General features: G+C 46.0%; 1 protein-coding gene across 1 annotated transcript; it reads right to left on the bottom strand.

Moving 5' to 3' along the window:
- Window positions 1-1,250: 1,250 nt before the first annotated feature.
- LOC142257916 (apolipoprotein A-II-like) lies at window positions 1,251-2,948 on the bottom strand. Its single transcript, XM_075330202.1, has 4 exons — window positions 2,850-2,948; window positions 2,450-2,520; window positions 1,537-1,672; window positions 1,251-1,454 (listed from the first exon to the last, which is right to left on the bottom strand). Exons 2-4 carry the CDS (start codon window positions 2,499-2,501, stop codon window positions 1,349-1,351), a joined length of 294 nt encoding a protein of 97 aa, XP_075186317.1. The 5' UTR covers window positions 2,502-2,520; window positions 2,850-2,948; the 3' UTR covers window positions 1,251-1,348.
- Window positions 2,949-24,922: the final 21,974 nt, after the last annotated feature.

Below are 24,922 nucleotides of genomic sequence, written 5' to 3'. Positions count from 1 at the left end.
GAAACCTGTAAAACTGAAAATACTAAATTGCCGAATAAGAAACCAACTTCAGCATGGTAAATCACACAGCAAAGGATTCTGGTAGGACATATCTAATGGTATTTTATGAGTGAGAAAAATATGCTGCAAAACATATGGGCTTCATAGGAGCACCAAGATGGCGGCATTCCATCTACTAACGACATCCGCCAGGAACCCCTGACCCCCAGCCGAGCAGACGGCGCACAATAAACCATATGTTTCCTATAACAACCAATCACAGCATCATTCAAGTCCAGAATATAAAATGAAACCTGCAATGTGAATTGTTGCTATCAGAAATATGACAGACTGGGATATGCTCCCCTGTCTTTATTCGGTCATGTGACCTCATTCTGCGCTTCTGATAGGTGGGGCATTACTAGAATGCGACTTTCTGCCCCCGACTGGCACTATTTGCTGTAGTCGGGCTATTAGGTCGACTTTTAATGAATATGACAAATACCCATTGTTTACACTTTGGCCAGTAGAGGCGCTGTCGTGAGGCAGCCTTTTTATTTAAAGGGACAGTACCCTTATAATTGTCCAGTGCTGGCATGTTAGGCTACTTTCACATATCCGGTTTTTGCTCTGCGGCACAATACGGCGTTCTGCAGAAAAACCGCAACCGGCTTTTGTAACGCCGGTTGCGTTTTTTTTTTTGCATAGACTTACATTAGTGCCCTATTGTGCCGCAGGGGCTTGCGTTCGGTCCGGTTTTTGCCGCATGCGGCAGATTTAGCCGATGCCGCGGCCGGATCGAACGTTCCCTGCAACGTTTTTTGCTCCGGCAAAAAACACCGCATCGCGCCGCATCCGGCCGCTGCGGCTCATTTTTCAATGCATACCTATGGAGGCCGGATGCGGCGCGATGCGGAAAAAAACGCATCCGCTCGCCGCATGCGTTTTTTTCCACTGCGCATGCTCAGTAGCATGCCGCAACCGGAAAAAAACGGACGGGCCGCATGTAAAAACTTATGCAAAGGATGCGGTGTTTTCGCCGCATCCGTTGCATAGTTTTCACAGCCGGATTGAGCCGCACGGATAAAACCGGATGTGTGAAAGTAGCCAGGCTGGTATCACTCCTGTATGGAGATGTCCAGGGCGGGGTACGGCTGCTCCACAACATATGGACCTCATGTGCTTCAGAACGTAGAAAATCACATTTGTTTCTAAAGCATTTTTATATAACTTTGTGAAACACCCAAAAATGAGACGTAAATGCAACATGGGAACAGATGAAAGCTTTAATACATCACAACAGACACAGCCACATAGTATCAAAAGATGAGGGGAAGGGGCGGCGGGGTGACGAGGTAACGGGGGGCTCTCAGGAAGCCGTCAGTTTCTTCCCGGCGTCGACGAGCTTGGCTAAAATCTTCTCGAACTCGACCTTGATTGGCTCCGTCTGGAATTTGGTTTGCTCCAACAGTTGCCTGTGAAACAATAGAGAAGATGACATCATCACACCATGACATCATCACTGCACTATGCCCCCTCCAATAAAAGGCTCCGTACCCGGCCTGGGCCTGGATCTCTCCGGTCTGGATCTTGTTGGCCAGGTCCTGTACACTGGTTTGGAGGGTTTCAAACAAATTCTGAAACATATCGCTGACCTGCTGGGCAGTGGGGACTTCTCTCTTTACTACGCCGGCTGCAAAGGACAGAGAGGAAAGCATTACATATGAGACTGCGCTACCCACAGGTGCCAGCAGATGGCGCTCCATCATTCTACATGAGGAAAAAAGAATGCTTAAAGGGGGAATTTTTTTATTTTTTTTTCATCATATACGAGATGTCCTGAAGGACAACATGACATATACACAGCTGTATTTGTAGAGGTGCTAGCAGATGAAGCCGTGTAATCCTACATTATTATGGCTACAACAAAATGGCAGCGCTCATATCAGTAGATTTTTATTTTTAAAGTGGGATTTTTTTTTTTCAGAATTTCCCCCCCCCCCCCTCATATATAGATCTCCCGAATAACAACATGACATATACACAGCTGTATTTGTACAGGTGCTAGCAGATGAAGCCGTCTGATCCTATATTATTATGGCTACAACAAAATGGTGGCACCCATATCAGTAGATTTTTATCCTTAAAGTAGAATTTCTTTTCAGAATTTTTTATTTTTTTCCCCCTCATATATAGATCTCCCGAATAACAACATGACATATACACAGCTGTATTTGTACAGGTGCTAGCAGATGAAGCCGTGTGATCCTACATTATTATGGCTACAACAAAATGGCGGCAGCCATATCAGTAGATTTTGATCCTTAAAGTGGGATTTTTTTTCTTCTAAATTAATTTTTGTATTATATGGAGGTGGCGAAGATGGAAAACATCACATATACTACAAAAGGGCAGACCAAACTGGGTGGGATTGTTATCACTCCAAAACTAATGAGTGTAGTCACCTTACCCTCTAGGCTGCCGACGGCGAGGATAAGCACGGCCAAAGCCAAGACTTTCATGACTGCAGTGTCTTTGCTCCTGGAATATCACATATAATATCAGTGTTATTACAAGACATAAAAAAAATATATTTTTTTGTTCTTTTAATTAACCCCTCCCCACAAAATACCTAAAAACTACCCCCCCAGCCCCCTGCAAAAAATAAAAAATAATTAAAAAAAATTATATATATATATATATATATATATATATATATATATATATATAAATAAAAATAATAATAAAAAAATATATATATTATATATTTTTTCTATTTTTATTTTTTATATATATATATATATATATATATATATATATATATATATATACAATATATGTCTTCCGGGCCTCAGCCCTTCATAACTTACCTGTGTAATATGGACGTAATCCTCAATTTCGGGAATGATGCTCGGCTCCTTGTCCTGCTCCCTTATATATAAGGGGTGACGCCATGTGGCTCCGCCCCCCTCTCATCTCATTGGTCGACGCTTGCTGACCACTTTACTACCTTCCAAAGGTCTCTGTCCTCGCAGTGTTGGCTCCTTTATCTCTGTCAGGTTTTGCTGACTTTTTGTTGTTTCACCTCTGTATCAGGGGATTCAAACGAAAGGATTTTTGATTTTTGGCTTTTTTTTTATTTTTAAATATGGAAAATAGTGATAATTTTATCCCTTTAATATTAATGTGGAGGTATTCCTTATCAGGAAACATTTTTGCGCGGGTACAGGACAAAAAAAGTCTCATTAAAGGGAGAGATTGTGAAATGTAGGCCTCGTTTATGAACGTTTCCTTGTTGCCCATAGCAACCAATCAGAGTGCAGCTCTCATTTTCCCAGAGATAATTTAGAAATGAAAGCTGAGATCTGATTGGTTGCTATGGACAACAGGGCCTGTGTAGATAGATGTGAAATTATGAGCCTAATGGGGACCGGGCCGTCAGTCCAGTGACGCTCTCGGGGCCTCCGCTCCTCCTGACTCCACTTCCACCATTTTCTAATCTAATGCTCGAGGACAATAGAGACGATGTTTATCTCCTCAGAGACGTCTTCTGTCACTCTGCTCTTTCCTTCATATTATCTAGACGATAAAACCCGAATGTTTGTGTCCTTTGCGGCCAAACCCCAGTATCAGGGATAACAATGCTCAGGTCACATCAGAATAAATCTGGAAATTGCGATGTGCATTTGTATTCAGCCCCTGTAGTTTCGAGTGGCCAATTGCCTGGAGAATCGCCTAATCAGTAAATCGAGTGCCCCATGTGTAGTTTCTTCTCGGTATCTACAGATGCTCAGTGAAGGCCTCAGAGGTTTGTGTGAGAAAATAAGGGGATCAAACTGCATCAGGAAAACCAAGGAACCCACCGGGCAGGTCAGGGATAAAGAGGAGGGAAGCAGGGTTAGGTTATAGAAAATAGCCCATACTCTGAACATCTCACAAAGCACTGCTCAATCCATCTTCCAATAATGGAAGGAGTACGGCACAACTGGAAACTTACCAAGACATGGCCAACCACCAAAATAGACATCCCAAGAAGGAGAGCACTAATGAGAGAAGCAGCCAAGAGGCCATGGTCAGTGGAGGAGACGCAGAGATTACAGCTCAGGGGGTGAATCTAGCCTCAGGACGACTATTAATCATAGTCTCCACAAACCTGGCCTTTATGGAAGAGGGGCAAAAATACATTTCTTAAAGCAAAAAGCCATAATAAAAAGCCAGCGAACATGTGAGAGTAGGGGCTCAGATCAGGTGAGGCCAAAGGAGAAGATTTTGGGCTAAATACAAATCTCTATGTGTGGAGGAAAATTAACTCTGAACTTCACCCTGAAAACACCATCCCAACCGTCACACATGGTGGTGGCTGCATCCTGCTGTGGGGAGGCTTTTCTTCAGCAGGGACAGGGAAGTTGGTCAGAGGTGATGGGAAGACGGATGGAGATAAATACAGGGCAATCCTGGAGGAAAACCTGTTAGAGGCTGCAGAAGATGTGAGACTGGGTGTAATGTGAAAATATATGAAAAAGTTAATGGGAAGGAATACCTTTTCAAAGCACTGTATGTACATCTGTATATAATTATATATGTACAGGAGGTATAACCTGGGTATCCCCTGTATATAATTATATATGTACAGCCGGTATAACCTGGGCCTCTCCTGTATATAATTATATATGTACAGCCGGTATAACCTGGGCATCTCCTGTATATAATTATATATGTACAGCCGGTATAACCTGGCCATCTCCTGTATATAATTATATATGTACAGCCGGTATAACCTGGGCATCTCCTGTATATAATTATATATGTACAGCCGGTATAACCTGGACATCTCCTGTATATAATTATATATGTACAGCTGGTATAACCTGGGCATCTCCTGTATATAATTATATATGTACAGCCGGTATAACCTGGGTATCTCCTGTATATAATTATATATGTACAGCTGGTATAACCTGGGCATCTCCTGTATATAATTATATATGTACAGCTAGTATAACCTGGTCATCTCCTGTATATAATTATATATGTACAGCCGGTATAACCTGGGCATCTCCTGTATATAATTATATATGTACAGCCGGTATAACCTGGCCATCTCCTGTATATAATTATATATGTACAGCCGGTATAACCTGGGCATCTCCTGTATATAATTATATATGTACAGCCGGTATAACCTGGACATCTCCTGTATATAATTATATATGTACAGCTGGTATAACCTGGGCATCTCCTGTATATAATTATATATGTACAGCCGGTATAACCTGGGTATCTCCTGTATATAATTATATATGTACAGCTGGTATAACCTGGGCATCTCCTGTATATAATTATATATGTACAGCTAGTATAACCTGGACATCTCCTGTATATAATTATATATGTACAGCTGGTATAACCTGGGCATCTCCTGTATATAATTATATATGTACAGCCGGTATAACCTGGGTATCTCCTGTATATAATTATATATGTACAGCTGGTATAATCTGGACATCTCCTGTATATAATTATATATGTACAGCCGGTATAACCTGGACATCTCCTGTATATAATTATATATGTACAGCTGGTATAACCTGGGCATCTCCTGTATATAATTATATATGTACAGCCGGTATAACCTGGGCAACTCCTGTATATAATTATATATGTACAGCTGGTATAACCTGGGTATCTCCTGTATATAATTATATATGTACAGCCGGTATAACCTGGGTATCTCCTGTATATAATTATATATGTACAGCCGGTATAACCTGGGCATCTCCTGTATATAATTATATATGTACAGCCGGTATAACCTGGACATCTCCTGTATATAATTATATATGTACAGCCGGTATAACCTGGACATCTCCTGTATATAATTATATATGTACAGCCGGTATAACCTGGGCATCTCCTGTATATAATTATATATGTACAGCTGGTATAACCTGGGCATCTCCTGTATATAATTATATATGTACAGCCAGTATAACCCGGGCATCTCCTGTATATAATTATATATGTACAGCCGGTATAACCTGGCCATCTCCTGTATATAATTATATATGTACAGCCGGTATAACCTGGGCATCTCCTGTATATAATTATATATGTACAGCTGGTATAACCCTGGCATCTCCTGTATATAATTATATATGTACAGCTGGTATAACCTGGCCATCTCCTGTATATAATTATATATGTACAGCTGGTATAACCTGGGCATCTCCTGGATATAATTATATATGTACAGCTGGTATAACGTGGGTATCTCCTGTATATAATTATATATGTACAGCTGGTATAACCTGGACATCTCCTGGATATAATTATATATGTACAGCTGGTATAACCTGGGCATCTCCTGTATATAATTATATATGTACAGCCGGTATAACCTGGGCATCTCCTGTATATAATTATATATGTACAGCCGGTATAACCTGGGCATCTCCTGTATATAATTATATATGTACAGCTGGTGTCACCTGGGCATCTCCTGTATATAATTATATATGTACAGCCGGTATAACCTGGGCATCTCCTGTATATAATTATATATGTACAGCCGGTATAACCTGGGCATCTCCTGTATATAATTATATATGTACAGCTGGTATAACCTGGGCATCTCCTGTATATAATTATATATGTACAGCCGGTATAACCTGGGCATCTCCTGTATATAATTATATATGTACAGCCAGTATAACCTGGGCATCTCCTGTATATAATTATATATGTACAGCCGGTATAACCTGGCCATCTCCTGTATATAATTATATATGTACAGCTGGTATAACCTGGGCATCTCCTGTATATAATTATATATGTACAGCTGGTATAACCTGGGCATCTCCTGTATATAATTATATATGTACAGCCGGTATAACCTGGGCATCTCCTGTATATAATTATATATGTACAGCCAGTATAACCTGGGCATCTCCTGTATATAATTATATATGTACAGCCGGTATAACCTGGCCATCTCCTGTATATAATTATATATGTACACCTGGTATAACATAGGCATTTTATAGTGAGGTCAGTGATGGAGTGATCTGGTCATGTCCTCAGTTTTTCGCCCACAGAGAACATTTTGTCAATAAAATATCCTCCCCCAAAGACAAAAATACGGAAGAAAGTAATGAAGTGAGAGGACGCGGTTGTGTAATGATGTTATTGACTCGTACAATGAACCAGGACGACGCGTCATCCCCTTGATCCCAGGTGACATGACAAGTAAATGACTGACAGCTGTGTACAGAGAGCGGAGGCACACAACCCTCATCACTGCCTGCTGAGCCGGGTATTCAAGCCCGTCCTGTGTGATACTGTCTGCTAAGCCGGGTATCCAAGCCCGTCCTGTGTGATACTGTTTGCTAAGCCGGGTATTCAAGCCCGTCCTGTGTGATACTGTTTGCTGAGCCGGGTATTCAAGCCCGTCCTGTGTGATACTGTCTGCTAAGCCGGGTATCCAAGCCCGTCCTGTGTGATACTGTTTGCTGAGCCGGGTATCCAATACCGTCCTGTAATACTGTCTGCTGAGCCGGGTATCCAAGCCCATCCTGGGTGATACTGTCTGCTGAGCCAGGTATCCAAGCCCGTCCTGTGTGATACTGTCTTCTGAGCCAGGTATCCAAGCCCGTCCTGTGTGATACTGTCTTCTGAGCCGGGTATCCAAGCCCGTCCAGTGTGATACTGTATACTGAGCAGTAGTAGAAAAAAACACCAGCTCACGCACTTGGAGTTCCATAAGAATGTGACCGGTGCACGGACATCAGCAGGAGCCACTGAAGTGTGAATATGAAGAAAGGAAATTCCAGCATCCAGGTTCCAGATTATTATAAAAAACGAATTTCTTTTTATAAAATAATCTGGAACCTGGATGCTGGAATTTCCTTTCTTCATGTCTACTGAGCAGTGTATCCAAACCCATCCTGTGTGATACTGTCTACTGAGCAGTGTATCCAAACCCATCCTGTGTGATACTGTCTACTGAGCAGTGTATCCAAGCCCATCCTGTGTGATACTGTCTACTGAGCAGTGTATCCAAGCCCATCCTGTGTGATACTGTCTACTGAGCAGTGTATCCAAGCCCATCCTGTGTGATACTGTCTACTGAGCAGTGTATCCAAGCCCATCCTGTGTGATACTGTCTACTGAGCAGTGTATCCAAGCCCATCCTGTGTGATACTGTCTACTGAGCAGTGTATCCAAGCCCATCCTGTGTGATACTGTCTACTGAGCAGTGTATCCAAGCCCATCCTGTGTGATACTGTCTACTGAGCAGTGTATCCAAGCCCATCCTGTGTGATACTGTCTACTGAGCAGTGTATCCAAGCCCATCCTGTGTGATACTGTCTACTGAGCAGTGTATCCAAGCCCATCCTGTGTGATACTGTCTACTGAGCAGTGTATCCAAGCCCATCCTGTGTGATACTGTCTACTGAGCAGTGTATCCAAGCCCATCCTGTGTGATACTGTCTACTGAGCAGTGTATCCAAGCCCATCCTGTGTGATACTGTCTACTGAGCAGTGTATCCAAGCCCATCCTGTGTGATACTGTCTACTGAGCAGTGTATCCAAGCCCATCATGTGTGATACTGTCTACTGAGCAGTGTATCCAAGCCCATCCTGTGTGATACTGTCTACTGAGCAGTGTATCCAAGCCCATCCTGTGTGATACTGTCTACTGAGCAGTGTATCCAAGCCCATCCTGTGTGATACTGTCTGCTGAGCCCGTGTATCTAAGCCCGTCCAGTGTAATACTGCCTGCTGAGCCATATAGCCAAGCCCATCTTGTGTGATACTGTCTCCTCAGCCCGTGTATCTAATCCTATCCCAGGTCTACATTCTGCCCACTGATAGGATGTGGTGATATAATCCTCTGGACATTTGGCCGGTCACTATTTACAGGTCAACGTTCATCATGAAGCAAAGGATGAATAACAACATGGTCCCTGATAAGATTGCACCGCACTGGATGTCACCTCCAACACCGACACCGCGGACTCTGGACGAGACGTCAGCGCAATTTCATTATATCGTGTTTACTGAGATTAACAGGCAGATATACAAAGCACAACTGCAGAACAGCGCATAACCAGCCATATACACTGCACAGTACCACTTCTCCTGTCCTGTATACTGGGTGTAATCCTCAGTATCTGTATTATTCTGTATATATACACTGCACAGTGCCACTTCTCCTGTCCTGTATACTGGGTGTAATCCTCAGTACCTGTATTATTCTGTATATATACACTGCACAGTACCACTTCTCCTGTCCTGTATACTGGGTGCAATCCTCAGTATCTGTATTATTCTGTATATATACACTGCACAGTACCACTTCTCCTGTCCTGTATACTGGGTGTAATCCTCAGTACCTGTATTATTCTGTATATATACACTGCACAGTACCACTTCTCCTGTCCTGTATACTGGGTGTAATCCTCAGTACCTGTATTATTCTGTATATATACACTGCACAGTACCACTTCCCCTGTCCTGTATACTGGGTGTAATCCTCAGTACCTGTATTATTCTGTATATATACACTGCACAGTACCACTTCTCCTGTCCTGTATACTGGGTGTAATGCTCAGTATCTGTATTATTCTGTATATATACACTGCACAGTACCACTTCTCCTGTCCTGTATACTGGGTGTAATCCTCAGTATGTGTATTATTCTGTATATATACACTGCACAGTACCACTTCTCCTGTCCTGTATACTGGGTGTAATGCTCAGTACCTGTATTATTCTGTATATATACACTGTACAGTACCACTTCTCCTGTCCTGTATACTGGGTGTAATCCTCAGTATGTGTATTATTCTGTATATATACACTGCACAGTACCACTTCTCCTGTCCTGTATACTGGGTGTAATCCTCAGTACCTGTATTATTCTGTATATATACACTGTACAGTACCACTTCTCCTGTCCTGTATACTGGGTGTAATCCTCAGTATGTGTATTATTCTGTATATATACACTGCACAGTACCACTTCTCCTGTCCTGTATACTGGGTGTAATCCTCAGTACCTGTATTATTCTGTATATATACACTGTACAGTACCACTTCTCCTGTCCTGTATACTGGGTGTAATCCTCAGTATGTGTATTATTCTGTATATATACACTGCACAGTACCACTTCTCCTGTCCTGTATACTGGGTGTAATCCTCAGTACCTGTATTATTCTGTATATATACACTGCACAGTACCACTTCTCCTGTCCTGTATACTGGGTGTAATCCTCAGTATGTGTATTATTCTGTATATATACACTGCACAGTACCACTTCTCCTGTCCTGTATACTGGGTGTAATCCTCAGTATGTGTATTATTCTGTATATATACACTGCACAGTACCACTTCTCCTGTCCTGTATACTGGGTGTAATCCTCAGTACCTGTATTATTCTGTATATATACACTGTACAGTACCACTTCTCCTGTCCTGTATACTGGGTGTAATCCTCAGTATGTGTATTATTCTGTATATATACACTGCACAGTACCACTTCTCCTGTCCTGTATACTGGGTGTAATCCTCAGTACCTGTATTATTCTGTATATATACACTGTACAGTACCACTTCTCCTGTCCTGTATACTGGGTGTAATCCTCAGTACCTGTATTATTCTGTATATATACACTGCACAGTACCACTTCTCCTGTCCTGTATACTGGGTGTAATCCTCAGTACCTGTATTATTCTGTATATATACACTGCACAGTACCACTTCTCCTGTCCTATATACTGGGTGTAATCCTCAGTATCTGTATTATTCTGTATATACACACTGCACAGTACCACTTCTCCTGTCCTGTATACTGGGTGTAATCCTCAGTACCTGTATTATTCTGTATATATACACTGCACAGTACCACTACTCCTGTCCTGTATACTGGGTGTAATCCTCAGTACCTGTATTATTCTGTATATACACACTGCACAGTACCACTTCTCCTCTCCTGTATACTGGGTGTAATCCTCAGTACCTGTATTATTCTGTATATATACACTGCACAGTACCACTTCTCCTGTCCTATATACTGGGTGTAATCCTCAGTATCTGTATTATTCTGTATATACACACTGCACAGTACCACTTCTCCGGTCCTGTATACTGGGTGTAATCCTCAGTACCTGTATTATTCTGTATATATAGACTGCACAGTACCACTTCTCCTGTCCTGTATACTGGGTGTAATCCTCAGTATCTGTATTATCCTGTAGATATACACTGCACAGTACCACTTCTCCTGTCCTGTATACTGGGTGTAATCCTCAGTACCTGTATTATTCTGTATATATACACTGTACAGTACCACTTCTCCTGTCCTGTATACTGGGTGTAATCCTCAGTATGTGTATTATTCTGTATATATACACTGCACAGTACCACTTCTCCTGTCCTGTATACTGGGTGTAATCCTCAGTACCTGTATTATTCTGTATATATACACTGTACAGTACCACTTCTCCTGTCCTGTATACTGGGTGTAATCCTCAGTACCTGTATTATTCTGTATATATACACTGCACAGTACCACTTCTCCTGTCCTGTATACTGGGTGTAATCCTCAGTACCTGTATTATTCTGTATATATACACTGCACAGTACCACTTCTCCTGTCCTATATACTGGGTGTAATCCTCAGTATCTGTATTATTCTGTATATACACACTGCACATTACCACTTCTCCTGTCCTGTATACTGGGTGTAATCCTCAGTACCTGTATTATTCTGTATATATACACTGCACAGTACCACTACTCCTGTCCTGTATACTGGGTGTAATCCTCAGTACCTGTATTATTCTGTATATACACACTGCACAGTACCACTTCTCCTCTCCTGTATACTGGGTGTAATCCTCAGTACCTGTATTATTCTGTATATATACACTGCACAGTACCACTTCTCCTGTCCTATATACTGGGTGTAATCCTCAGTATCTGTATTATTCTGTATATACACACTGCACAGTACCACTTCTCCGGTCCTGTATACTGGGTGTAATCCTCAGTACCTGTATTATTCTGTATATATAGACTGCACAGTACCACTTCTCTTGTCCTGTATACTGGGTGTAATCCTCAGTACCTGTATTATTCTGTATATATACACTGCACAGTACCACTTCTCCTGTCCTGTATACTGGGTGTAATCCTCAGTACCTGTATTATTCTGTATATATACACTGCACAGTACCACTTCTCCTGTCCTGTATACTGGGTGTAATCCTCAGTATCTGTATTATTCTGTATATACACTGCACAGTACCACTTCTCCTGTCCTGTATACTGGGTGTAATCCTCAGTGTCTGTATTATTCTGTATATATACACTGCACAGTACCACTTCTCCTGTCCTGTATACTGGGTGTAATCCTCAGTATCTGTATTATTCTGTATATATACACACTGCACAGTACCACTTCTCCTGTCCTGTATACTGGGTGTAATCCTCAGTATCTGTATTATTCTGTATATATACACTGCACAGTACCACTTCTCCTGTCCTGTATACTGGGTGTAATCCTCAGTACCTGTATTATTCTGTATATATACACTGCACAGTACCACTTCTCCTGTCCTGTATACTGGGTGCAATCCTCAGTATCTGTATTATTCTGTATATATACACTGCACAGTACCACTTCTCCTGTCCTGTATACTGGGTGTAATCCTCAGTACCTGTATTATTCTGTATATATACACTGCACAGTACCACTTCTCCTGTCCTGTATACTGGGTGTAATCCTCAGTACCTGTATTATTCTGTATATATACACTGCACAGTACCACTTCCCCTGTCCTGTATACTGGGTGTAATCCTCAGTACCTGTATTATTCTGTATATATACACTGCACAGTACCACTTCTCCTGTCCTGTATACTGGGTGTAATGCTCAGTATCTGTATTATTCTGTATATATACACTGCACAGTACCACTTCTCCTGTCCTGTATACTGGGTGTAATCCTCAGTATGTGTATTATTCTGTATATATACACTGCACAGTACCACTTCTCCTGTCCTGTATACTGGGTGTAATCCTCAGTACCTGTATTATTCTGTATATATACACTGTACAGTACCACTTCTCCTGTCCTGTATACTGGGTGTAATCCTCAGTATGTGTATTATTCTGTATATATACACTGCACAGTACCACTTCTCCTGTCCTGTATACTGGGTGTAATCCTCAGTACCTGTATTATTCTGTATATATACACTGTACAGTACCACTTCTCCTGTCCTGTATACTGGGTGTAATCCTCAGTATGTGTATTATTCTGTATATATACACTGCACAGTACCACTTCTCCTGTCCTGTATACTGGGTGTAATCCTCAGTACCTGTATTATTCTGTATATATACACTGCACAGTACCACTTCTCCTGTCCTGTATACTGGGTGTAATCCTCAGTATGTGTATTATTCTGTATATATACACTGCACAGTACCACTTCTCCTGTCCTGTATACTGGGTGTAATCCTCAGTATGTGTATTATTCTGTATATATACACTGCACAGTACCACTTCTCCTGTCCTGTATACTGGGTGTAATCCTCAGTACCTGTATTATTCTGTATATATACACTGTACAGTACCACTTCTCCTGTCCTGTATACTGGGTGTAATCCTCAGTATGTGTATTATTCTGTATATATACACTGCACAGTACCACTTCTCCTGTCCTGTATACTGGGTGTAATCCTCAGTACCTGTATTATTCTGTATATATACACTGTACAGTACCACTTCTCCTGTCCTGTATACTGGGTGTAATCCTCAGTACCTGTATTATTCTGTATATATACACTGCACAGTACCACTTCTCCTGTCCTGTATACTGGGTGTAATCCTCAGTACCTGTATTATTCTGTATATATACACTGCACAGTACCACTTCTCCTGTCCTATATACTGGGTGTAATCCTCAGTATCTGTATTATTCTGTATATACACACTGCACAGTACCACTTCTCCTGTCCTGTATACTGGGTGTAATCCTCAGTACCTGTATTATTCTGTATATATACACTGCACAGTACCACTACTCCTGTCCTGTATACTGGGTGTAATCCTCAGTACCTGTATTATTCTGTATATACACACTGCACAGTACCACTTCTCCTCTCCTGTATACTGGGTGTAATCCTCAGTACCTGTATTATTCTGTATATATACACTGCACAGTACCACTTCTCCTGTCCTATATACTGGGTGTAATCCTCAGTATCTGTATTATTCTGTATATACACACTGCACAGTACCACTTCTCCGGTCCTGTATACTGGGTGTAATCCTCAGTACCTGTATTATTCTGTATATATAGACTGCACAGTACCACTTCTCCTGTCCTGTATACTGGGTGTAATCCTCAGTATCTGTATTATCCTGTAGATATACACTGCACAGTACCACTTCTCCTGTCCTGTATACTGGGTGTAATCCTCAGTACCTGTATTATTCTGTATATATACACTGTACAGTACCACTTCTCCTGTCCTGTATACTGGGTGTAATCCTCAGTATGTGTATTATTCTGTATATATACACTGCACAGTACCACTTCTCCTGTCCTGTATACTGGGTGTAATCCTCAGTACCTGTATTATTCTGTATATATACACTGTACAGTACCACTTCTCCTGTCCTGTATACTGGGTGTAATCCTCAGTACCTGTATTATTCTGTATATATACACTGCACAGTACCACTTCTCCTGTCCTGTATACTGGGTGTAATCCTCAGTACCTGTATTATTCTGTATATATACACTGCACAGTACCACTTCTCCTGTCCTATATACTGGGTGTAATCCTCAGTATCTGTATTATTCTGTATATACACACTGCACATTACCACTTCTCCTGTCCTGTATACTGGGTGTAATCCTCAGTACCTGTATTATTCTGTATATATACACTGCACAGTACCACTACTCCTGTCCTGTATACTGGGTGTAATCCTCAGTACCTGTATTATTCTGTATATACACACTGCACAGTACCACTTCTCCTCTCCTGTATACTGGGTGTAATCCTCAGTACCTGTATTATTCTGTATATATACACTGCACAGTACCACTTCTCCTGTCCTATATACTGGGTGTAATCCTCAGTATCTGTATTATTCTGTATATACACACTGCACAGTACCACTTCTCCGGTCCTGTATACTGGGTGTAATCCTCAGTACCTGTATTATTCTGTATATATAGACTGCACAGTACCACTTCTCTTGTCCTGTATACTGGGTGTAATCCTCAGTACCTGTATTATTCTGTATATATACACTGCACAGTACCACTTCTCCTGTCCTGTATACTGGGTGTAATCCTCAGTACCTGTATTATTCTGTATATATACACTGCACAGTACCACTTCTCCTGTCCTGTATACTGGGTGTAATCCTCAGTATCTGTATTATTCTGTATATACACTGCACAGTACCACTTCTCCTGTCCTGTATACTGGGTGTAATCCTCAGTGTCTGTATTATTCTGTATATATACACTGCACAGTACCACTTCTCCTGTCCTGTATACTGGGTGTAATCCTCAGTATCTGTATTATTCTGTATATATACACACTGCACAGTACCACTTCTCCTGTCCTGTATACTGGGTGTAATCCTCAGTATCTGTATTATTCTGTATATATACACTGCACAGTACCACTTCTCCTGTCCTGTATACTGGGTGTAATCCTCAGTACCTGTATTATTCTGTATATACACACTGCACAGTACCACTTCTCCTGTCCTGTATACTGGGTGTAATCCTCAGTATCTGTATTATTCTGTATATATACACTGCACAGTACCACTTCTCCTGTCCTGTATACTGGGTGTAATCCTCAGTATCTGTATTATTCTGTATATATACATTGCACAGTACCACTTCTCCTGTCCTGTATACTGGGTGTAATCCTCAGTACCTGTATTATTCTGTATATATACACTGCACAGTACCTCTTCTCCTGTCCTGTATACTGGGTGTAATCCTCAGTATCTGTATTATTCTGTATATATACACTGCACAGTACCACTTCTCCTGTCCTGTATACTGGGTGTAATCCTCAGTATCTGTATTATTCTGTATATATACACTGCACAGTACCACGTTCTCTTCTCCCTCCTCTTCTCTTCTCCCTCCTCTTCTCTTCTCCCTCCTGTTCTCTTCCCCTCCCGTTCTCTTCTCCCTCCGTTCTCTTCTCCCTCCCGTTCTCTTCTCCCTCCCGTTCTCTTCTCCCTCCCGTTCTCTTCTCCCTCCCGTTCTCTTCTCCCTCCCGTTCTCTTCTCCCTCCCGTTCTCTTCTCCCTCCCATTCTCTTCTCCCTCCCATTCTCTTCTCCCTCCTGTTCTCTTCTCCCTCCTGTTCTCTTCCCCCTCCCGTTCTCTTCTCCCTCCCGTTCTCTTCTCCCTCCCGTTCTCTTCTCCCTCCTGTTCACTTCTCCCTCCTGTTCTCTTCTCCCTCCCGCTCTCTTCTCCCTCCCGCTCTCTTCTCCCTCTCGCTCTCTTCTCCCTCTCGTTCTCTTCTCCCTCTCATTCTCTTCTCCTCTTGTTCTCTTATCCCTCCTGTTCTCTTATCCCTCCTGTTCTCTTATCCCTCCTGTTCTCTTCTCCCTCCCGTTCTCTTCTCCCTCCCGTTCTCTTCTCCCTCCCGTTCTCTTCTCCCTCCCGTTCTCTTCTCCCACCTCTTCTCTTCTCCCTCCCGTTCTCTTCTCCCTCCCGTTCTCTTCTCCCTCCCGTTCTCTTCTCCCTCCCGTTCTCTTCTCCCTCCCGTTCTCTTCTCCCTCACGTTCTCTTCTCCCTCCCGTTCTCTTCTCCCTCCCGTTCTCTTCTCCCTCCCGTTCTCTTCTCCCTCCGTTCTCTTCTCCCTCCCGTTCTCTTCTCCCTCCCGTTCTCTTCTCCCTCCCGTTCTCTTCTCCCTCCCGTTCTCTTCTCCCTCCTCTTCTCTTCTCCCTCCTCTTCTCTTCTCCCTCCTGTTCTCTTCTCCCTCCTGTTCTCTTCTCCCTCTTGTTCTCTTCTCCTTCCTGTTCTCTTCTCCCTCTTGTTCTCTTCTCCCTCCTGTTCTCTTCTCCCTCCTCTTCTCCCTCCTCTTCTCCCTCCTCTTCTCCTTCCTGTTCTCTTCTCCCTCTTGTTCTCTTCTCCCTCTTGTTCTCTCCTCCCTCCTCTTCTCTTCTCCCTCCTCTTCTCTTCTCACTCCTCTTCTCTTCTCCCTCCCGTTCTCTTCTCCCTCCCGTTCTCTTCTCCCTCCCTTCTCTTCTCCCTCCCGTTCTCTTCTCCCTCCCGTTCTCTTCTCCCTCCCGTTCTCTTCTCCCTCCCGTTCTCTTGTCCCTCCCGTTCTCTTCTCCCTCCGTTCTCTTCTCCCTCCCGTTCTCTTCTCCCTCCCGTTCTCTTCTCCCTCCCGTTCTCTTCTCCCTCCCGTTCTCTTCTCCCTCCCGTTCTCTTCTCCCTCCTGTTCTCTTCTCCCTCCTCTTCTCCCTCCTCTTCTCCTTCCTGTTCTCTTCTCCCTCTTGTTCTCTTCTCCCTCTTGTTCTCTCCTCCCTCCTCTTCTCTTCTCCCTCCTCTTCTCTTCTCACTCCTCTTCTCTCTCCCTCCCGTTCTCTTCTCCCTCCCGTTCTCTTCTCCCTCCCTTCTCTTCTCCCTCCCGTTCTCTTCTCCCTCCCGTTCTCTTCTCCCTCCCGTTCTCTTCTCCCTCCCGTTCTCTTCTCCCTCCCGTTCTCTTCTCCCTCCCGTTCTCTTCTCCCTCCCGTTCTCTTCTCCCTCCCGTTCTCTTCTCCCTCCCGTTCTCTTCTCCCTCCTCTTCTCTTCTCCCTCCTCTTCTCTTCTCCCTCCTGTTCTCTTCTCCCTCCTGTTCTCTTCTCCCTCTTGTTCTCTCTCCTTCCTGTTCTCTTCTCCCTCTTGTTCTCTTCTCCCTCCCGTTCTCTTCTCCCTCCCGTTCTCTTCTCCCTCCCGTTCTCTTCTCCCTCCCGTTCTCTTCTCCCTCCCGTTCTCTTCTCCCTCCCGTTCTCTTCTCCCTCCCGTTCTCTTCTCCCTCCCGTTCTCTTCTCCCTCCCGTTCTCTTCTCCCTCCCGTTCTCTTCTCCCTCCCGTTCTCTTCTCCCTCTTGTTCTCTTCTCCTTCCTGTTCTCTTCTCCCTCTTGTTCTCTTCTCCCTCCCGTTCTCTTCTCCCTCCGTTCTCTTCTCCCTCCCGTTCTCTTCTCCCTCCCGTTCTCTTCTCCCTCCCGTTCTCTTCTCCCTCCCGTTCTCTTCTCCCTCCTGTTCTCTTCTCCCTCTTGTTCTCTTCTCCTTCCTGTTCTCTTCTCCCTCTTGTTCTCTTCTCCCTCCCGTTCTCTTCTCCCTCCCGTTCTCTTCTCCCTCCCGTTCTCTTCTCCCTCCCGTTCTCTTCTCCCTCCCGTTCTCTTCTCCCTCCCGTTCTCTTCTCCCTCCCGTTCTCTTCTCCCTCCCGTTCTCTTCTCCCTCCTGTTCTCTTCTTCCTCCTGTTCTCTTCTCCCTCTTCTCCCTCCTGTTCTCTTCCCCTCCCGTTCTCTTCTCCCTCCCGTTCTCTTCTCCCTCCGTTCTCTTCTCCTCCCGTTCTCTTCTCCCTCCGTTCTCTTCTCCCTCCCGTTCTCTTCTCTCTCCCGTTCTCTTCTCCCTCCCGTTCTCTTCTCCCTCCCGTTCTCTTCTCCCTCCCGTTCTCTTCTGCCCTCCCGTTCTCTCTGCCTCCCGTTCTCTCTGCCTCCGTTCTCTTCTGCCTCCCGTTCTCTCTCCTTCCGTTCTCTTCTCCCTCCTCTTCTCTTCTCCCTCCTCTTCTCTTCTCCCTCCCCTTCTCTTCTCCCTCCCCTTCTCTTCTCCCTCCCCTTCTCTTCTCCCTCCCCTTCTCTTCTCCCTCCCCTTCTCTTCTCCTTCTTGTTCTCTTCTCCCTCCCGTTCTCTTCTGCCTCCGTTCTCTTCTCCCTCCCCTTCTCTTCTCCTTCTTGTTCTCTTCTCCCTCCCCTTCTCTTCTCCTTCTTGTTCTCTTCTCCCTCCCGTTCTCTTCTGCCTCCCGTTCTCTTCTGCCTCCCGTTCTCTCCTCCCTTCCGTTCTCTCCTCCCTCCTCTTCTCTTCTCCCTCCTCTTCTCTTCTCCCTCCTCTTCTCTTCTCCCTCCTCTTCTCTTCTCCCTCCTCTTCTCTTCTCCCTCCCGTTCTCTTCTCCCTCCCGTTCTCTTCTCCCTCCTGTTCTCTTCTCCCTCTTGTTCTCTTCTCCTTCCTGTTCTCTTCTCCCTCTTGTTCTCTTCTCCCTCCCGTTCTCTTCTCTCTCCCGTTCTCTTCTCCCTCCCGTTCTCTTCTCCCTCCCGTTCTCTTCTCCCTCCCGTTCTCTTCTCCCTCCCGTTCTCTTCTCCCTCCCGTTCTCTTCTCCCTCCTGTTCTCTTCTTCCTCCTGTTCTCTTCTCCCTCTTCTCCCTCCTGTTCTCTTCCCCCTCCCGTTCTCTTCCCCCTCCCGTTCTCTTCTCCCTCCCGTTCTCTTCTCCCTCCCGTTCTCTTCTCCCTCCCGTTCTCTTCTCCCTCCCGTTCTCTTCTCCCTCCCGTTCTCTTCTCCCTCCCGTTCTCTTCTCCCTCCCGTTCTCTTCTGCCTCCCGTTCTCTTCTGCCTCCCGTTCTCTTCTGCCTCCCGTTCTCTTCTGCCTCCCGTTCTCTCCTCCCTTCCGTTCTCTCCTCCCTCCTCTTCTCTTCTCCCTCCTCTTCTCTTCTCCCTCCCCTTCTCTTCTCCCTCCCCTTCTCTTCTCCCTCCCCTTCTCTTCTCCCTCCCCTTCTCTTCTCCCTCCCCTTCTCTTCTCCTTCTTGTTCTCTTCTCCCTCCCGTTCTCTTCTGCCTCCCGTTCTCTTCTCCCTCCCCTTCTCTTCTCCTTCTTGTTCTCTTCTCCCTCCCCTTCTCTTCTCCTTCTTGTTCTCTTCTCCCTCCCGTTCTCTTCTGCCTCCCGTTCTCTTTCTGCCTCCCGTTCTCTCCTCCCTTCCGTTCTCTCCTCCCTCCTCTTCTCTTCTCCCTCCTCTTCTCTTCTCCCTCCTCTTCTCCCTCCTCTTCTCTTCTCCCTCCTCTTCTCTTCTCCCTCCTCTTCTCTTCTCCCTCCTCTTCTCTTCTCCCTCCTCTTCTCTTCTCCCTCCTCTTCTCTTCTCCCTCCCCTTCTCTTCTCCCTCCCCTTCTCTTCTCCCTCCCCTTCTCTTCTCCCTCCCCTTCTCTTCTCCCTCCCCTTCTCTTTTCCCTCCCCTTCTCTTTTCCCTCCCCTTCTCTTCTCCCTCCTCTTCTCTTCTCCCTCCTCTTCTCTTCTCCCTCCTCTTCTCTTCTCCCTCCTCTTCTCTTCTCCCTCCTCTTCTCTTCTCCCTCCCCTTCTCTTCTCCCTCCCCTTCTCTTCTCCCTCCCCTTCTCTTCTCCCTCCCCTTCTCTTCTCCCTCCCCTTCTCTTTTCCCTCCCCTTCTCTTTTCCCTCCCCTTCTCTTCTCCCTCCCCTTCTCTTCTCCCTCCCCTTCTCTTCTCCTTCTTGTTCTCTTCTCCCTCCCGTTCTCTTCTCCCTCCCGTTCTCTTCTCCTTCTTATTCTCTTCTCCCTCCCGCTCTCTTCTCCCTCCAGCATATACTGGAGACACTGGTGCCTGCCTCCTCTGAGGATCACATCCTATGTAACGATTAGGTATGTTCTATTTGACATTGCTTTGGATTTATCGCTTTACACATGTCGTTGGGGTCACGGAATTCGTGACGCACATCCAGCCTCGTTAGCGACGTTGTTGCGTGTGACACATACGAGCGACCGCCAATGAGCAAAAATACTCACCTTATCGTAGATCGTTGACGTGATGTCTAGTTCTCAATTATCGTTGCTGTTGCAGGTACGATGTTGTTCGTCGTTCCTGCGGCACCACAAATCGCTATGTGTGACACCGCAGAAACGAGGAACCTCACCTTACCTGCGGCCGCCCGTAATGAGGAAGGAAGGAGGTGGGCGGATGTTACATTCCACTCATCTCCGCCCCTCCGCTTCTATTGGGCGCCCGCTTAGTGACGTCACTGTGACGCCGCACGACCCGTCCCCTTAGAAAGGAGGCGGTTCGCCGGTCACAGCAACGTCGCTAGGCAGGTAAGTAGTGTGACGGGTCCGCGCGATGTTGTGCGCTACGGGCAGCGATTTGCCCGTGACGCACAACTGACGGGGGCAGGTACGCTCGCTAGCGAGATCAGTACCGATATTGCAGTGTGTACAGCGGCCTTTACTCTCATTTGGTGTTTCCCGCAGTTTTGAAGATTTGGAAATAGTAGTGGTCTGCAATGCTCCATGTGCCGCTAGATCACGTATCCTCATCCAGTACCTTTTACTTTGCTGTTTTCCCCTTTATTGATTTGTTTCATGAGTATAATTGACGGTGTCCTGATCTTTCTGCTCCTGTATATATCCTGTATATATCCTGTATATATCCTGTATATATCCTGTGTATATCCTGTGTATATCCTGTATATATCCTGTGTATATCCTGTATATATCCTGTATGCACTGTATGTCCGTGATACGTTGGCCTTGTTTTGTTCCACATCTGCCTTATATACTTGAATAAATAGTGAGATGTGCACAGCTTCCTCTCATCCCTGTGCTGTGCTGCCGCCTCCTTCTATATTGTGCACAGCTTCCCCTCATCCCTGTGCTGTGCTGCCGCCTCCTTCTATATTGTGCACAGCTTCCTCTCATCCCTGTGCTGCCGCCTCCTTCTATATTGTGCACAGCTTCCTCTCATCCCTGTGCTGTGCTGCCGCCTCCTTCTATATTGTGCACAGCTTCCCCTCATCCCTGTGCTGTGCTGCCGCCTCCTTCTATATTGTGCACAGCTTCCCCTCATCCCTGTGCTGTGCTGCCGCCTCCTTCTATATTGTGCACAGCTTCCCCTCATCCCTGTGCTGTGCTGCCGCCTCCTTCTATATTGTGCACAGCTTCCCCTCATCCCTGTGCTGTGCTGCCACCTCCTTCTATATTGTGCACAGCTTCCTCTCATCCCTGTGCTGTGCTGCCGCCTCCTTCTATATTGTGCACAGCTTCCTCTCATCCCTGTGCTGTGCTGCCGCCTCCTTCTATATTGTGCACAGCTTCCTCTCATCCCTGTGCTGTGCTGCCGCCTCCTTCTATATTGTGCACAGCTTCCTCTCATCCCTGTGCTGTGCTGCCGCCTCCTTCTATATTGTGCACAGCTTCCCCTCATCCCTGTGCTGTGCTGCCGCCTCCTTCTATATTGTGCACAGCTTCCTCTCATCCCTGTGCTGTGCTGCCGCCTCCTTCTATATTGTGCACAGCTTCCTCTCATCCCTGTGCTGTGCTGCCGCCTCCTTCTATATTGTGCACAGCTTCCTCTCATCCCTGTGCTGTGCTGCCGCCTCCTTCTATATTGTGCACAGCTTCCTCTCATCCCTGTGCTGTGCTGCCGCCTCCTTCTATATTGTGCACAGCTTCCTCTCATCCCTGTGCTGTGCTGCCGCCTCCTTCTATATTGTGCACAGCTTCCTCTCATCCCTGTGCTGTGCTGCCGCCTCCTTCTATATTGTGCACAGCTTCCTCTCATCCCTGTGCTGTGCTGCCGCCTCCTTCTATATTGTGCACAGCTTCCTCTCATCCCTGTGCTGTGCTGCCGCCTCCTTCTATATTGTGCACAGCTTCCTCTCATCCCTGTGCTGTGCTGCCGCCTCCTTCTATATTGTGCACAGCTTCCTCTCATCCCTGTGCTGTGCTGCCGCCTCCTTCTATATTGTGCACAGCTTCCTCTCATCCCTGTGCTGTGCTGCCGCCTCCTTCTATATTGTGCACAGCTTCCTCTCATCCCTGTGCTGTGCTGCCGCCTCCTTCTATATTGTGCACAGCTTCCTCTCATCCCTGTGCTGTGCTGCCGCCTCCTTCTATATTGTGCACAGCTTCCTCTCATCCCTGTGCTGTGCTGCCGCCTCCTTCTATATTGTGCACAGCTTCCTCTCATCCCTGTGCTGTGCTGCCGCCTCCTTCTATATTGTGCACAGCTTCCTCTCATCCCTGTGCTGTGCTGCCGCCTCCTTCTATATTGTGCACAGCTTCCTCTCATCCCTGTGCTGTGCTGCCGCCTCCTTCTATATTGTGCACAGCTTCCTCTCATCCCTGTGCTGTGCTGCCGCCTCCTTCTATATTGTGCACAGCTTCCTCTCATCCCTGTGCTGTGCTGCCGCCTCCTTCTATATTGTGCACAGCTTCCTCTCATCCCTGTGCTGTGCTGCCGCCTCCTTCTATATTGTGCACAGCTTCCTCTCATCCCTGTGCTGTGCTGCCGCCTCCTTCTATATTGTGCACAGCTTCCTCTCATCCCTGTGCTGTGCTGCCGCCTCCTTCTATATTGTGCACAGCTTCCTCTGATCCCTGTGCTGTGCTGCCGCCTCCTTCTATATTGTGCACAGCTTCCCCTCATCCCTGTGCTGTGCTGCCGCCTCCTTCTATATTGTGCACAGCTTCCTCCTCATCCCTGTGCTGTGCTGCCGCCTCCTTCTATATTGTGCACAGCTTCCTCTCATCCCTGTGCTGTGCTGCCGCCTCCTTCTATATTGTGCACAGCTTCCTCTCATCCCTGTGCTGTGCTGCCGCCTCCTTCTATATTGTGCACAGCTTCCCCTCATCCCTGTGCTGTGCTGCCGCCTCCTTCTATATTGTGCACAGCTTCCTCTCATCCCTGTGCTGTGCTGCCGCCTCCTTCTATATTGTGCACAGCTTCCTCTCATCCCTGTGCTGTGCTGCCGCCTCCTTCTATATTGTGCACAGCTTCCTCTCATCCCTGTGCTGTGCTGCCGCCTCCTTCTATATTGTGCACAGCTTCCTCTCATCCCTGTGCTGTGCTGCCGCCTCCTTCTATATTGTGCACAGCTTCCTCTCATCCCTGTGCTGTGCTGCCGCCTCCTTCTATATTGTGCACAGCTTCCTCTCATCCCTGTGCTGTGCTGCCGCCTCCTTCTATATTGTGCACAGCTTCCTCTCATCCCTGTGCTGTGCTGCCGCCTCCTTCTATATTGTGCACAGCTTCCTCTCATCCCTGTGCTGTGCTGCCGCCTCCTTCTATATTGTGCACAGCTTCCTCTCATCCCTGTGCTGTGCTGCCGCCTCCTTCTATATTGTGCACAGCTTCCTCTCATCCCTGTGCTGTGCTGCCGCCTCCTTCTATATTGTGCACAGCTTCCTCTCATCCCTGTGCTGTGCTGCCGCCTCCTTCTATATTGTGCACAGCTTCCTCTCATCCCTGTGCTGTGCTGCCGCCTCCTTCTATATTGTGCACAGCTTCCTCTCATCCCTGTGCTGTGCTGCCGCCTCCTTCTATATTGTGCACAGCTTCCTCTCATCCCTGTGCTGTGCTGCTCGCCTCCTTCTATATTGGTGCGACAGCTTCCTCTCATCCCTGTGCTGTGCTGCCGCCTCCTTCTATATTGTGCACAGCTTCCTCTCATCCCTGTGCTGTGCTGCTGCCGTCCTTCTATATTGTGCACAGCTTCCTCTCATCCCTGTGCTGTGCTGCTGCCTCCTTCTATATTGTGCACAGCTTCCTCTCATCCCTGTGCTGTGCTGCCTCCTTCTATATTGTGCACAGCTTCCTCTCATCCCTGTGCTGTGCTGCTGCCTCCTTCTATATTGTGCACCGGTTTTGCTTTCTGGCTCCCCATACTTTATAGTGGAGCCCGGGTTCACGTGTTATTTGGGCTGACATGCGGCCGTTCTGTTTTACACGGCTGACCCGGTGATGTCGCGGTGATTGTCTGTCCCTTCTTCAAGGACATTTGATTGTCTGGATCTATTTACAGTTTCTAGAAGCAGATATTCTCCTGGGAGGCGGAGGATATAAATAGTGCGGTGTTATCACAGCGAGGGGGGGTGTTATCACAGCGGGGGAGGGGGGTGTTAACAC

Source organism: Anomaloglossus baeobatrachus, chromosome 12, assembly GCF_048569485.1.
Source record: "Anomaloglossus baeobatrachus isolate aAnoBae1 chromosome 12, aAnoBae1.hap1, whole genome shotgun sequence".
Taxonomy (NCBI): domain Eukaryota; kingdom Metazoa; phylum Chordata; class Amphibia; order Anura; family Aromobatidae; genus Anomaloglossus; species Anomaloglossus baeobatrachus.
This window is presented reverse-complemented; position numbering and strand designations above follow the sequence as displayed.

Coding starts and splice junctions, on each gene's coding strand:
- LOC142257916 (XM_075330202.1), bottom strand. CDS start 2,501: ATGAAAGTCTTGGCTTTGGCCGTGCTTATCCTCGCCGTCGGCAGCCTA. Junction 1,673..2,449: donor CGCCGTCGGCAGCCTAGAGG/GTAAGGTGACTA, acceptor TGTCCTTTGCAG/CCGGCGTAGTAAAGAGAGAA. Junction 1,455..1,536: donor GAGATCCAGGCCCAGGCCGG/GTACGGAGCCTT, acceptor ATTGTTTCACAG/GCAACTGTTGGAGCAAACCA.